Source organism: Centrocercus urophasianus, unplaced genomic scaffold (genome assembly GCF_019232065.1).
Source record: "Centrocercus urophasianus isolate 14NV4802_14NV808 unplaced genomic scaffold, USGS_Curo_1.0 seq_12, whole genome shotgun sequence".
In the NCBI taxonomy this organism is placed as follows: Eukaryota; Metazoa; Chordata; class Aves; order Galliformes; family Phasianidae; genus Centrocercus; species Centrocercus urophasianus.
The window spans coordinates 55,327,751-55,343,714 of record NW_024884364.1 but is presented as its reverse complement, the minus strand read 5'-3'; the positions used below and the strand labels follow the sequence as shown (position 1 = coordinate 55,343,714).

Genomic DNA, 15,964 nt, shown 5'->3' with positions numbered 1-15,964 from the left:
TATGAGAAACACTATTGAAAGCTTTGCTGAAATTCTAAAAGATTACATCAACTGTCTTCCCTTGGTCAACCACGTGAGTAAACTTGTCATAAAAGGAGATTAAATTCATTAAACAGGACTTTGTGAACCTGTGTTGGCTATGATCAATGACTGCATTGTCTTTCAGGTGTTTTCAGTAACTCCCAAAATAATCTTCTCCATAATTCTGCCAGGCACTGAAGTGAGACTGACATAACAAAGGCCTCTTTTAGAAGACTTAACTCAAACACCAAAACCTCTGTGAAATAAATCATACTGCCCACATTTTGTAGACTGCAACCTTGTAACAGAGGAGGATCGTGTAACTTGCTCAAGATCCTGTCAAAGTCCCAAGTGAAGATCTGAGGACTCCTTATGATTGTATTTAAAACCGAATGCCATCCTATTCTCCAAAATGCCTGAAGGTCTTTCAGTAACTCAAAAACACACTAGATAAAATGGGGAAAAAAAACCAAAAGCTGGAGGGGGTGAGAGGGGAGGAAACAGCCCAAACAGATGAGATATTTAGTAGTCCTTCGGATGAACACAATAAATACTGTAACTCATCTTCACCTCCTGATTCCCTTAGAGCTCCACTTGTGAGAATACAACTTTCTTTGGGATGGCTATCCTTCCCTCACAAGTGATGTTCCCATCTTGCTGCAGGGGGAGTTCAGGTACTTGGGGAACAAAATTATCATCTGTCATAACATACAAATCTGTCCATTGCAAAAAGAAATAAAGGGCTAGATGTAAATCAAAACCATCACAGAGCCCCAGGCTCCTCCTGGGGATAATTTCAAGGCCCGAGCTCTAAGCACCAACAGTTCGTTCTTCTGAGATCAGAAACAGATTTGCCTTTTGTCTTACTTTTTAATTTATCTTAACATTGGTCTTATCAGAGAAGTCCTTCAAATAACCAAGGTTTGCCCATTTTTCACTAACTGCCTTTCCCATATCTGACCTCTACTGACCAAAAAGCCATCAGTTTGTAAATCTTGCAGAAACAATGTTTTTTCCACTGCCACCCTTTTCAGACATGTGAGCAGGAAAAAAAAAGCCACAAGAATGCTGATGCAAAAAATAACTTGTTTTGGCAAGTTCAACTATTTTATGTGTGTATATCTGCAAGGTGTTGGTAGCAAAACTAAGTTCTACTTCAACATAAGCAATGTAGAAAAATAACCAAAACAAAATACAAAATCTCCAAACACCAGTACATGCCAAGTGGGGAAAAAACCACAACATAGCTAGAACCAAAATATTTACTTCCCAGCATCTATAACTATTATGGACATTAGAGAACATTTAAGAAAATGCCTTTTAAAAAGTCACTGAAGGAATATTTTAATATCTTCAAGTAGAAGGAGAAAAAGCCAGTGCTGCTGATGCATGAAGTCTGGCTCTGTTCTGACCTCCCTAGCAGGCTGTGCACAGAACTGCCTGTACCATCCTTGCAGTCTGATCACTTTGTCAACCATCAGCCATCTCTCCCAGCAGAGTACACAACTCAAATTAAGAAGTATAGCATGCTTTTTGAAAATGTAAAAACCAGGATCAAAAGCTGGAGCGGGCAAAAGCATAATCCCAGGTCATGGTGAAAACCATGATTTCTCAGCTGTTGTGTTGCTTGATGTAAGTATCACACAAATACTGTGATTAGTTTGGTCATCACTTTCTGGACTCTTCAGAAGCCTGTGAAAAAATATCTGCTTTTGTAATATCTCTCTACCAAGTGGCTGTTCACTGTGCAGTTTTTGAAGGTTTCTTGATACACAGCACAGTCATGAAGAATAGACAACTGTCTCAGTACACAAACTGCTAACTTAGTAAGTATGAAATCACATCTTCTCTTGACAAGCAAAACTGTCACCTTGGCTCTGAGAAAGGAAAATAATTACGTTTGGATTATTTCCTTGTATTTTCTAGCAGTTTCCTAAGAGACTTTAGACAGATGCCTTGATCCTGTTCTGCACCAATTTTCTCCTTGCACCTCTACCCCATCATAAAGCGAATCAACTGTTGTTTACAGAATGCCCTCTGCTTCCTTACAGAGAAATAGCTAAGAGTCCACTCATGTATGTTGTTTACTCATGTTGTTTACTTTTAAACATACATACACTCATGTATGTATGTTTAAAACTTATTAAACTCCCAATCATCTTTTTAATACTTTTTCAGTCTGAAAAAAAGAAACTGAATATTTTTTGGAGCTATTCACAGCCGTAGATATTTTAAAAATCACCATTTCTTCTTGATTAGAATTTGCATATAACTGAGGTTCATGGATACTGCTGAAATGCAAAATAATCCTGAAAATAAACTCAAATATATCTGAACTGAGTCACAGACTCATAGCATCATAGAATGATGTAGGTTGAAAGTGATGTTAAAGATCACCTAGTCCAAACCCCTGCCATGGGCAGGGCTACCCCCTACCATCTCAGGCTGTTTAGGACCCAATCCAACCTGGCCTTGAATGTCTCAAGGGATGGGGAACCCACAGCTTCTTTGGGCAGCCTGTACCAGAGGCTCATCACCCTCTGAGTGAAAAATTCCTTCCTAAAATCTAACCTAAACTTCCCCTCTTTTAATTTAAAGCCCCTTTGTCTTTTTACATGATACAACAGTGATAGGACAATCTCCTTCCTGCTTATAAGCTCCCCTGAAGTACTGGGAGGCCTCAATGAGGTCTTTCTCATCAGAACCTTCTCTTCTGCAAGCCAGACTAGCCCAACTCCTCAGCCTATTTTCATAGGAGAGGCACTCCAGCCCTCTGACCATCTTTGTGTATAAGCCTCCTCTGTACAGCCAGCTTTTACCTCACAGCACTACGGTGCTAATGAAGCATTATCTGCTTCACACAGGCAAGAGAGCCTTGCTGAGCAGCTCTGAAACATCTAGAAAATGCTGCACTCTGCCCATGGACACATGCCGGCCTGTTTCAAGTGCCAACACAAACCTCCTCACTGGGCGGTAAAAATGCCCTTTTGCATTCTCTACTCAAATTGCCCCAGATAAGGCTTACTAGAGGGAAATACGTCAAGTACAAAAGTCAGAGAAGCCGTGCAGTACATTGCACAACAGACATCATATTGAATCAGGAAAGTCTCCAGCCAGCTGAGTTTCTGAGGCCCAGAGTGTTTTGTCCAGAAGTGAGCATGCCTCTTCGCTGTGAAAAGATGTGTGTCACATTAGGGAGCAGAGCCTTTTTGAAGTGCTTTAATTTTCACCTCTCAGTCTTCGATAGCAGTCATACTGCCTGTCTCTTTACTACTTGTGCTCACTGATTTTTCTTCCTGTTCTGCTAGCAGATCCCTCCCAGTCCTACCGCTGGAAGGTTTTAATCCAAGTCTTGTTAGGAACATTAAAAACTATTTTAAAACAATTTACTATTATTAAGTATTTATATTATTATACTGTATTATTCTAGGAAAATTCTTTTTAATGACTATTTTAAAATTGTGTTAATAACACAGTCATTAGCAGTTTTTATTTACCCTTGGTTTCCATTACCACTTGGCAATTTTAGTAAAATAAGTATTCAAAGAAGCTTTTCCAGCTCATTTAAGTTCTCAGTGAATGGATTCCGATGGCAGAAGCAGGGTAAAAAGGTAATAACATGCAGTTGCAATTGTTTACATCTCCTTCATCTGAATTCCCTTAAGCCTGTGCCAGCAACCTTTCCACAGTGTGTATGATTGCAGTGGAGACAACCTTCTCAGCATCAAACTAGTTCATGAGTTGAAAAAAATGGTTTTTTTTTTTTTAAAAAAATATTGGTATGGGTTGTTGACTATGGGTTGGTATGGGTTCTGTTGACTACAACTTGTACTAAGCTGTCTTCTGCTGGTGAAGAGTAAACAACACAGACCTCATTTTATCTTACTTACAACTTGCTGGTAGGATGCAGCACCACCACCACAGGCATTCTTTCTGCAAATGTGGACAGTGATTAAAAAAAGCCCACAGAATTAAAAGAACAAAAATATTTCCCAGAAGTTGCTAGATAGGACAGCTTACAGAAATGTTAAAAGGAATAAAAAGCTGGATAAGATTCACAGAATAGCCACCACCAGTGATAAAGCATGAAGGTTGAACAACTGAGGACAAGATTTCCAAATGTAAAATGGAAAGTTTCCAACTTAGGAACAGCAGAAGAAAAACATGGATTAATACACCAAGACCAAATAAGCATCATAAAAATTCTCCAAGCCAAACCAACTGCCACTGTAAATAACCTCCGAAACTCTCCTGCATCTCTCCTGCTTCCTGCATTCCAAGGAGGATTGAATTTCAAATAACCCTGGGGAATTCTAGAGAAATCCTACACTAAAATGTTGAACTCTGGCTTTAAAAGGTAGAAAAATTGTATGTACTTAAGAAACACCATTTCTGCCTTTACTGTGATAAATTCTTCTGCAATACTTATGTCTGAAAGAGGAATAAATGTTTTGGACTTAAGTTTTCTTACGAGTTTTATCTTCAGTGAGACTAGCTATAATCAAACTGACTCTTAGCTAGTTTTGAAATTGGACTGATAACTGACAGTTTCTACTTGGTGTATTAACTCAAGAAAAGAAAATACAGAAACAATAAAAACAAAAACAAAATCAATTACTGAACACTTGAAAAATAGACAAAATTGACTGGTTGTTGACTTTTCATTCTGACTACATTTCAGCTCTAGTTTTGTAAGCCCTATGTGTATCTCTTGTCAGACTCGAGATCCTACACTGCAACATCTTCGGCAGATGGTCTTACAGGTACACACATGTTTTCCTGGCAGCTATTTCTAACATGAGTTTATCGTGTACTGTGATTAAGACTTCAAAAACTGAGTCCGCAGTGGCGCTCCTAGAACTGAGAGGGTATCACAAACTGTTCAGTCCAGTCTATGACAAGGATTGTTATGGACTTCAAGTGGACTCCTGGAAAAATGGACACAAAATCTCCTCAATCTCCAGCAGCACCAGCAGACCGATAGCTGGCTCAGCCTTGGTACAGATTTTCTGATGAACTTACATTTTGAAAAGCTCTCAGAGGATCTGCCAGAAATAGGAACTCTCAAATGCAACCCTGATCCTGTCACAAAAGCACACTGAGAATGAATGAGAGACAGAGACATACGTAAGAAAAACTCAATAGCAGATAGTACACTTCAGCCTGAGTGAACAGGAAGAGACAATGTCAAAACACTGCATTCAGAGGAACTGAACTTAGGACTTTTAACACAGCAAACAGTGGCACAACTTCTTATGGTGCAGTATCTCTTATATGACTACACAGTGTGTTGGTATGTGCCTTTGCTCTCATATGGACAGGCACTGCTATTCCAACACAGAAATTGGCAATAGAAGGTAAATCAGCAATACTCAGAACTGGAACAATAATTTCACCACTGATCCATCTGAATCAATTCCTGATCATCCAGTATTATCCCTTGCCAGGTTTAAACATCTGATCCTACATCAAACAAGACATCAAACATAGACCCAACAACCATATGCGATATCTGTTAGATATTTGACAGTGATGTCTCTTTTAACAAACACACATCCTCTGCATTTTTAAGAGACACAGCTTGCAAAGACAGTTTAGTTGACTTAGTATCTAGGAACATCCAAACAAACGAAGAAAGCAGAATTGGGAACCTCCTACTTTCTGTTTCAGCACTCCTCCTCAAAAGCTGCAGTTGAGGTTAAAGAGCAAATAACATCCCAAAATACCAAGATCCCTCACATTACATGGGCTGCTTGAAAAATTCCACAGAAATGCAAATGTCAACAGTTATTCAAATAGGAAAATAATTTATTGGTTGCAACTCATCTCTTATACTTTCTCAGCACTGAGACAAACTATATAAACAATTCACAAGTATGAACAACACATTAATGGCTAATGCTGAAGACAAAATGTGTCAGGAAATGAAAGAATGGATGAGTTATTCCTTTCATCTGACAGGTGAACAAACCTGCATCTATAATTCTCAATGCATAAATCTTGAATTAATAAATGTAACCATCAGAACAGGCTACTTTTCTAAAGTCCAAAAATTAAACAGAGCACTGACAGGAATGAGAATCTATCCCTTAGTTTACTGACAGGATTCACCTTACCCAAATTTAGCAAGCTACCTAGTCAGGCTTCACCTGTTATCACTGGGGAGAGGCATGGATCTCCTGATTCAAACTCTCCTAAGCTAAGTGTCTCATAGAGTGGAAACATTTCCCTTCTCTGCCTCGAAGTGCTTAATGCTCTCCACTAATTGTGGCAGAGGCTTAGAATGACTTGGTTAGAATGGACACATATAAGATAGAGGTTATGTAAAATAAACTTTACCTTATGTCCTAGCAAGACAGGTTGCTTCAGGAAATACTCCTGTCAGGTCAGAGAGAGCCTAATTAGCAACTGAGAGGACTTCCTGCCAGCTAGAATCAGTGGCTCACTGTTTACAGGGCACATGTAGTAGAGTTAAGACAGGAATCAACCTGTCTGTCAGGGGAATGGGGATTCCAAGCACTCTGATAAAGTATGATCATGAGAGCAAGAAAGGGAAAATCAAAACACTTTCAAGTGTGCATATAAGGATAATATATGTATTTATATGTAGTAAGCTATGTTAGATCAAGTCTCTGCTTAACGCTTCGCAGGTGTACAACAAAAGGGGAAGTACAGCAAGGGGAAGCTGACAACGGGAACACAGGAATTTGAAAAGGGAAGAAAAATCAAATACAGGAAGCATCTGAACCCCCAAATGTAAGTGTGGGAACCTAGAAAACAATGCACTGCAATTGCAAGATCAGACATAGGCAGATTAGATACAATTTACTTTTGCACCAAATAGGTAACTCTTTCTAATACACTTAATGAATCTCCTGCATTTTAAGGGTTTGGCTGGCATCTCCTCAGTGCAACACCTCACTTAATGTCTGCATTTTGAGAGATCCTGAACATGCTTGTTGTTGTATTTAGGTTACTATAGGTGACTACTGTTCAACATGTTGCATGTTGGCCTCAGTATCTGGGGAGACTTCACAACAACTTGTCCAATAACATATTTGTGAATAAAATCAACTAACATAGCCAAAGCAGGCATGTTCAGGTTGTTAGTCAAGGAAATTGGCCAAGGAGAGGCATAAAAGTGAATGGTCAGAGGACAAGCATATAGGTATATGGATGGACAACTCAGAAGACACCCAGCAAGAAAAAGACAGCACATAAAGACAAATAATTCTGGTTACAAATGCTGTTCCTTTGTAATGAACTTTCTCTTCAAAAGGACACAACTGAAGCCATCTTCAAAACTACAGAAATACCAAATATACTCATTAGCATTCACACTCTCAGTGTTAACATAATAGCAGCACAGACAAATCAAAAGTGGAGTGCAGCTGTTGACAGTCAAACATTTAAACTCTTCCCTGAAGTAGGTCAGTACTTCCAGACAACCACAACACAAAAACAAAGCAAGTGACCTCCATGCCTACTGAAACAAATCTTCAGCAGAGCCTGGGTTTATGAAATGACTGCATATGATGCAAATGTTGGCTGCTGCAGTGGGCAGACTGGCCTACTTGCCACACCACTCCAGAGAAACTGTGGTCAAAACTGAATAAAATCATAATAAAATAGCAGAGGAGATAGCAGATGTTTTCCACCCTAAAATACATGCTTTGCCTGTCAAAACTCTCCTGTGACCACAGCATTAAGGATGAAGGCTGACCACAGCAAAGATTTTCACCTGCAATGGCTCAAGACAGAATTGCTCCTGTTGGAGCAAAGAGCTAGACACCAGTGTGCCAGCTCATCAGCGTTAGATAGTCTCCACTGACCACAGCACAGGACACACCATTAGCTGGGCAGCTAGCAGTTTTCTGTGGACAGGCTGTGTAGCTGTGCCCTAGAAACAGCAAAAGAGAGCAAGATGTTCTTCTCCACTGACATCCTGTACACACTGAAAACTTAGTTTGAAACTCGCTCATTGCCACTTCCTGGATGTGCCACAAAGATTAAATGAATTCATTCAGAAATGCGTAGGTCATCTTCCTCCAACTCAGTATGAGGCCTCCTTTATCAAATCTTTCAGCATTAAAGACTTATACTGTGTATACACATTTTCTAAGCAGAGCTCAGTATTAAGCCTACTCGAGCTCCTTGTAAAGGATGATACTCTCACACTTCCTCCATCTCCTCTCCCCTCCACAACACCACAAACACTACACAGGAAAAGCTACAAACTGTCTCTTTCACACCTTTTGAGCGGCAGCTACCTACCTTCTGGGTGCGGGTCATCTGTGCTTGACATGCATCAAAGGAAGCTACTGCCTGGATCTACATAAAGGACAGTAAGAAGTCAGTGTCCTGTCTTTTAGCATCTGTGTAATTATAGCACTCTGAAATGCACTCTCTCTTGCCCAACGTCCTTCCCCTCCCTGGTGAGACAGGATCAGGCAGGGTGTGTTACTGCAGGGCAGCAACAGGGCTGACATCTTGTTACTGCTGCGGATTTCTTCTGGCTACAGACACGATCAGCCATGAACATAGTTGCATCAGTGCCAGTTCCCAAGTAAAATTACTAAGGCTGCTTGGTTCACCTCTGCGACTATGTGAAGTGAAACAAAACATTCTGCTTTTCACGTACTTAATTGCTCTCAATATATGTGGTTGCTAAAATCATGCCTGCACAGTATTAAGCCTGAAAATTGGGCATAACTCTGAAGCCATGTGTTCAGCTGGCCAGCTGCACTGCTGTGTATATACACAAAAGTTCCATCTACCCAAAAGGCCCCGTGTTACAGGGAGAGAGGAAAGGGCACCTCACAGACAGCTCTCAGGCAAGAAAGCACTGGGTTATGTAGCATGGAGAGACCTGCACTCAGACTTCTGAAGCAGTGTCAAGGCAGCCAGCCTGCCCATCCACCTGCAAGGACTGTGCAAACCTGGATGAAGCATTCCAGTGAATTCTGCTCCGTAGCAAGAAGCCTCGTCCTTTCCCTGTTTTCATCTTCCTTATCAGCCAGCATTAGTCAGCTGGTCCTCCCCATGCCCTGGAATCCTCTAATTCTTGCACAGTAAAACTGGAGCCTCCCAGGCAAAGCTGGGGAGTGTGCTGCTCCCACAGTACTTCTCAGAAAGAAGGCCTGGCTAAATTACACCATGCCAGCTAACAAGCAGTCTAACAAAACACTCATCTGTAGCATAGCTGTCTGGTACTAACAAACATTTTCGGTTCTAGTGAATAGATGACATGGGGAAGATGGAATCTGGAATCACAGTTTCAAGTGGAGCTAAACAACACATGCATTTGGAAGTGTTACATTTTGACAGAAGAAAGCAGATCTGTTATCTTCTCTCAGCCACCTCTAGCAGTAAGCATGACCTCAAGATAATATGAAATATAAGAACAAGCTGACCCTGCATGTAATGTGGCCACCATACACTGGGCAGCAGACTATTTAGCACAAGCTGTTAAGTCTACAGAGAGCAGCACATCCCTGCAAAAAATCACCTGGTGGTATCATAGAATGGCTTGAGATGGAAGGAACGTTAAAAATCAAATTTGCCTTATGCTGAACCACAGATAAAATGCATGCATAGAGATGAATGGACACAAGGGCTCTCCTGTGCATTACAGCTGGCTGCATCTCAGAAAACAGCACAGGCTTCCTTTGCCAAAATAAAAAACTCCTCTGTAAAATGAAAATATTCCATTACTCTAAGGGAAGAGACACTGCTATATCTCTCAGAGAATGTACTCACTGCTAGTTTGGCTTGAACTCAAGCAAAGGATAGTAATGTAAACCAAGCAGCATCTCTCTAAAAGTGGAGAAAGGAACACTCATGTCTCTGACACAAATTCAGAACACAACGTTCAGTTTTCAGCTTTCTGTGCACCACGCTCACCCACAGAGGAAACTGAGTAATCCCAGGTAGTTTCCTTCTGAATCAGGTCTAGTGACATTTTCTTTCTGGAAGTAATGAGACAAGTTTATTTCTTCTGGTGATAAATGTCACCAGAAGAAATGCCTTCAGTTCTTGGGACAAGACACTTCTATGTTTGGGTGTATTCAGTTAGTGTAGGAGGCAGTCACAACCAACGTCCTGGAGCCTGGTATCAGCAGGAAAATATGGGACTTAAGCGGAGTGGTTGCACAGTCATCCCATGGCTGCTTCAGAGGCCACGAGTGGCATCTGCTACACTCCAGTGAAGACTGGGTAACATTCCGTATCTTTCTTCTCACAGGATGGAACAGCTTTTGCTGGCAGGTTGACAGAGGGAGAGAAGACCCATCAAACATCTTCCACACCTTGGCGAAACAAGCACCAGGTCATACATTCCAATTTTTCACATATTTTCTAAGTCACATGTTGACCAAAGAAGCAGTTACCACTCTTATCAGCATGTAGAGACCATTTCAGTCTTTAGCAATACTCCTCAATGGACACAGCAAGAATTACAGTAAACCTAAAAAACAAAGCCCTTCGGTTCTGAGCATAAGGCTTCTAGAAAAATCTTAGATGAGAGAATTTCACCAACACAGCACTTAGACAATAACAATATGTATTCCTTGCTGGACGAGTGCCATTATTTGTTGTGACTGCAGTTATCGCTATTCATCTCCTATTTACATACCAAGCAAATACATACCATACTTTGTGACAGCACACTGAAAATAAAGTCTGTGCTTAGAAGAGTTTTAACACTTCTCCAATGACAATTTAGTTCTATCAAATATTTAAGAGCAGAAGCAATGTGTGCTGGACTTGTTTGGAGCAAATATTCATGTGGAACTGCAAAGAAAAAAAAAAATCACCCTTCCACCGTCCAAGACCAACATCATAACCCAAAAAAGTAACTAATCAAACAAGATTTCACTACAATGTTGAAAATTTGTGATTTCCGGGCATCAACCTCCATCCCTGGGTGATGGAAATACAGAAAAGGAACAAAAAGATGTGAGTAAGGTGATTGCCAAGTCGTGAAGATTTTGTGCACAAGTTATCTGCAGGCTAGGCTCTATCAAGACCTATCAAGACCTGCATGCTCTTACAGGAGGACCAGCAAATTATATCATACAGCAGCACAATTATTCAGTTCTCCAGAGCATTCCAGAACATTTCCTCAATACATCCTGCTAATTCAAACTCTACAGCTTGTTTCAATTCCTTCAAAGAATTAGGCCTTTTCACTATCTACCAGCTGACTAGAAAGTAAGAGCTTTTGAGGGACTCTCTGAAACACCAAGAATTTCTACATGAAAGCTGTCTCCTCTTTCTGAGAGAACAAACTGCATCTCCAGCTTATTACTTGAGGTTGCATCATCCTTTGCCGTTGTGATAAGTTTTGCCAACTATGAGCCACTGAGTCATTGATTCAGCAGCAGTTGTATGCGAATGGGTCATCTGAGTCCATGGAGGAGGGACAGCGGAGGAAGGAGGGCTTGCCTACACACCAGCTGTTAAGCAGTCAGCACAGCAGAAGAATGGCATTTTTCCTCGCGTTCGAATTACTGACACCATTGGTTTGCATAGGCTGATGCAGGGAACCTCGCTGTGGGCACTGCCCTTGTGCTGTTGGAGCCCCTTTCTGATGAGCTGGCATGGAAGACACACGGCACAACATACGGGATTTGACCTGAATCTTCACTCAATCACTAAAGATTACCTAAGACGTAAAGACAGAGGGCTTTTCTCTGCTACAGTGATGCAACAGTTCCTGTCTCAAGCTGCTGACTGCAGCTTTCCACTTGCTGTTGACTGTGTCTGAGTGTTGATGCTGGTGCTTGAACTGGTTCTTTCAGCTGTATCGGAGTGTGGCTGGAAAGGGGCCCACAGCAGCGTGGAGGTCCAGCGAAGCACTCAGCCACATCCCTTCTCACTCAACTATGGCCAGCAAGGGAAGAGTTGCTGCTCTCCGGCAGCCCTAGGGCAACGCAGGGCTGAGCTGTTCTCATTAACCTGCCCTAAATCTATAACCAACACAGTACCTGCAGAAGAGTTTGTCCTGCTGACACCGCGAGGAAGTGGAAGAAAGAGACAGTCATTACTTGGTCAAAAAGTAGCAGAACTGATAAATCAATCAGCACAAAACGGATGTGGTGAGAGAAGATGTCACTTATTACTTCCTTTTTTGATGTCTATGCTTGAGCATTTCTCTAGAAACAGAAGAGACTGAGGAAACAAAGTCCCATCTAACTCCTCGAGCAGAACTCCAGCAGGACATGTTTTGGAGATAAATAGCTTTTTGATCTCACGCCCAGTGACTTTTATGATCTTGGTACACACTGCTCAATCTTGGTTCCCTGCTTCCAAGATTCAGCTCTAGAAGTCATGCACATTAGTGAGAATCTTTGTTTTTATCTGTGAAAACCGTAAGTTTGTTGTCCCATCTCACCCACTGGGGCTAGGAGATGTTTAAAAAAATCATTTTATGAAGTTGAAATAATGGCTAAAAAAGAAGAAAAAATAGGCAGCTATGCCATTTAAGCAATTCATTTTAGCTACCTGTTCTGTTTTCTTCTTTTAATTGCAAGAGCGAGGCATTTCCTAAGGACTGTCCATGGGTAGAAATAGTCGGACTGCTGCAAGAAAAAAGGGTTCTGCACACAGCTATACTGAAGCTTAGTATTCCACTAGCTAGAAAGCTGTATCTCAACAGGTAATGTAGTTCAAGCTTCTAGCTTCATTACCCTACAGGGATTTGGCCCACATGCACTTTAGGTGCAAATGCAAAGGCTACTCAAACTCTTCCTAAGTTAATGCATGTAAGCATAACTCAAAAGTAATTGCAGCAAAATGAACTATTTTGCATTTTACTCTGGAACAGAATAAGCACTACAAAAGGCATGCACCTAGCTGGGACTCCCAAAATGGTACACACAATACAAAGGTACATCTTTCCTCATCTTCATGTCTAACTTCTGAGAAGGACAACGAGGATATGAAAAACTGCAGGGGGAAGAAACTTCCTAAAATTAATATTCTAGTAGTGGTATTTGTTAGTATTCTCAGCAGTTTCTGCAACAGGTACTTCAGGGCAGAGAACAGTTCGAAAGCAGCCCTGAGGAAATGGATTTGGGGGCATCTGTTGATGAGAAACTCAACATGAGTCAGCAGTGTGCACTTACAGCCCAGAAGACCAACTGAATCCTGGATTGCATCAAGAGAAGCGTTGACCAACAGGTCAAGGAAGGCGATTCTGCCCCTCAACTCTGCTTTTGTGCCACCTCACCTGGAGTGCTCCATCCAGTTCTGGGGCCCCTGACATAACAAAGATGTTGAGCTGTTGGAGCAGGTTCAGAGGAGAGCCATGAAGACGATCAGAGGGCTGGAGCACATCCTCTGTGAGGTCAGGCTGAGAGATTTGAGGCTCTTCAGCTGGGAAAAGAGAAGTCTCTGGGGGAACCTTACAGCAGCCTATCAGTACCTGAAGGGGGCCTCCAGGCAAGCTGAGGAGGGACATATTATAAGAGCAGATGGCGATAGAATGAGGGGTAAGGGCTATAAACTGGAAGAGGGTAGATTTGGAGTAGGTATAAGGAACAAATTCTTTACTGTGATAGTGGTGACACACTGGAACAAGTTGCTGAGATAAGCTGTGGGTGCCCACTCACTGGAAGTGTTCAAGCCCAGCCTGGATGGGGCTCTGAGCACTGGTCAAGTGGGAGGTGTCCTTGCCCATGGCAGGGGAATTGGAGCAAGGTCTCTCAAGGTCCTTTCGAACCCAAACTATTCTATGATTCTATGATTCTTCTTGTTTTTCAACCTAGGAGACATGACAGCTTATTTCTAAACTGGTTTTATTTGGTAGGGACTGGATTAATCATCCACATTAGACCTATTTTATTTCTGGGCAAGAATAGTTCCTACTAGCCTTCCTGCTGCCCATCTTCCTCAACACCAGAAGCATTCACAGAATAAAGAACAGCTACTGACAAGGGAAGAACTAGGCAGAGCCTTGGTTAGCCCTGCCAACAAATGCTATATGGCTGAGCTATACTCATTTTAGTTTACGGAAACGAGACTGTTTTACTTGTGTTCCCATGCGTATCTAGTGGCAGTGGAACATCCCAGGGTTAGATTTCTTCTGTGATATGAGTTTAAAAAGCAACAAAATGCTGGATGTTGAAAACGTAGACTATTCTGGATTCTTTTTAGCATTTTATTTCTTTTCACACGCCTTTCCCAGAATAGGAGACTTGCTCTCTGCCTCTGTGCTTACGTCAGCCCAGAGTACCCCTCCCAGACAGCTTGTGGAATCGGAGTATAAGCTTCTTGGCACGTGTTCCTTTTCCGTTTGATCTACACATCAGAATGAAAAATGAAACCTGCATGCTTGGAAACTATTTTATTCTCTCAGTTTCCCCAAATCTTACACTGAGCTACTACTAGATGACTAGCAAGCACAGTGAGGAAGATAAAACATGAGTTTTCTAAAGCTGGATTCTTACACATAAGCGTTAATACAGAAGACATCTCAGTCTGATTTATGGATACCAGAATTATAGTCTAAACCTATAGCTTGGATCATTTAAAAAACAAATACATCTGAAGGAGATAAATGACCTAGAGCTCCATCCACAAGCTATGGGAGAGAGCAAAGCCACAAGGAATGATGACACCTGAAAAGATCAGTATAAAGCATTCGCTCAGAAGTGCAATTCAGTGAAAGGACTGTTTCACATTCTCTAGAAATGCAAACACAGTTCAGGCTCACTAGTTCATGAAACCTCACACTCTTAAACCAAATGGAGAAGCCTCTGGTCTCCAGCCTTTACTCAACAAAGATTTATTAGCAGATTACTTGAGGGAGGTCTCGCATTACAGAAGTCAAATTAATGCCTGAAACGACACATTGGCGTGGCTGGCTACTTCACACCAGGAAAGATTTGCCTAAGGGCTTCTGAATCAAGCCATGCCTGCCATGCTTGCTGTCACTTTGTGACACACTGTCCCCAGTATAAAATATAAAACATCACAAAGCCTAGCGCATATACATAGACTTATGCTTAATTGCTGCTTATTCATAAGTCTACGTACTATGGAAGTCCCAGTGGTCAGGGTGAGTCGGCTTCCACCTGAAGGCACTGAGATTTAGCAACACCTGCAGCTCCAAGTCATGGAACCGAGAAGCCCAAGACAACTCCAAGGATAAAAACAGGTTTCTCCATGCTCAGCACGAAAGCCCGTTGGAAAACCCTGTGCCCCCATGTTCCACAACCCACCACGGCCCCACCTGCAGTACACCAGGCACTCCATGTGGTTGATCTCCTGGTCGGAGCGGTAGCGGCTGTAGTCTTCCCACAGGTCCTTGATGGCCGTGACCGCCAGGATGAAGAGCACGGGAGCCAGGGCCAACTCGGGCTGGAAGGCGTTGACGGCCGGCACGAAGTTGAGCAGCGCGATGAAGACGAAGTAGACATTGGCCAGGCGGTGGAACTGCTCGAAGAGGTTCTTGGGCAGGAAGGAGAGGGCCGTGTACTTGGTGGTCTTCAGGCGATTGCCGGCCAGGGCGGGCCGCTTGGATTTCTCCGCCTCGGTCTCAGGTGGCAGCAGGCTGGAGCGCACCAGCCGCGTCTTGCTCTCCTTCTTCTTCCTCCTCCTCCTCCTCTTCCTCTGCCTCTCCTTCCCCTCGGGCCGCACCTGGGGCTCTCCCTCGCTCCCCGCCGCGCCCCGGGACATCTCTGCCTCCCTCGGAGCCGCTCTCGCCCGGGACGGGGCAGCGCGGGCAGCTCCCATCCGAGGCACGGCCGCCCGCCCTCCCGCCCTAAGTTATCATCCTCGGCCGCTCGCCACGACTCTAGCTTTCCTCTTCCCCTCCGGGGGGGAGGGAGGAGGGCTCTTTCAAAACCTCTCCTAACTGATCGGCTTGGCCCCCGCTCGCTTTCTCCTCCTCCTCCTCCTCGGCCGGGGAGGGGACGTGGGCAGGAGGCGAGCCGAGCCC

The 15,964-nt window shown here is 42.8% G+C and overlaps 1 protein-coding gene across 1 annotated transcript in view; it reads right to left on the bottom strand.

Moving 5' to 3' along the window:
* The window catches only part of ATP10A (ATPase phospholipid transporting 10A (putative)), a 108,206-nt gene extending 92,504 nt beyond the window's left edge, over positions 1-15,702 (bottom strand). Inside the window, exon 1 of the mRNA XM_042810381.1 lies at positions 15,257-15,702. Within this exon, the coding sequence (XP_042666315.1) occupies positions 15,257-15,702 (446 nt within the window). The remainder of the gene's footprint in view (positions 1-15,256) is intronic.
* Between the last annotated feature and the right edge of the window lie 262 nt (positions 15,703-15,964).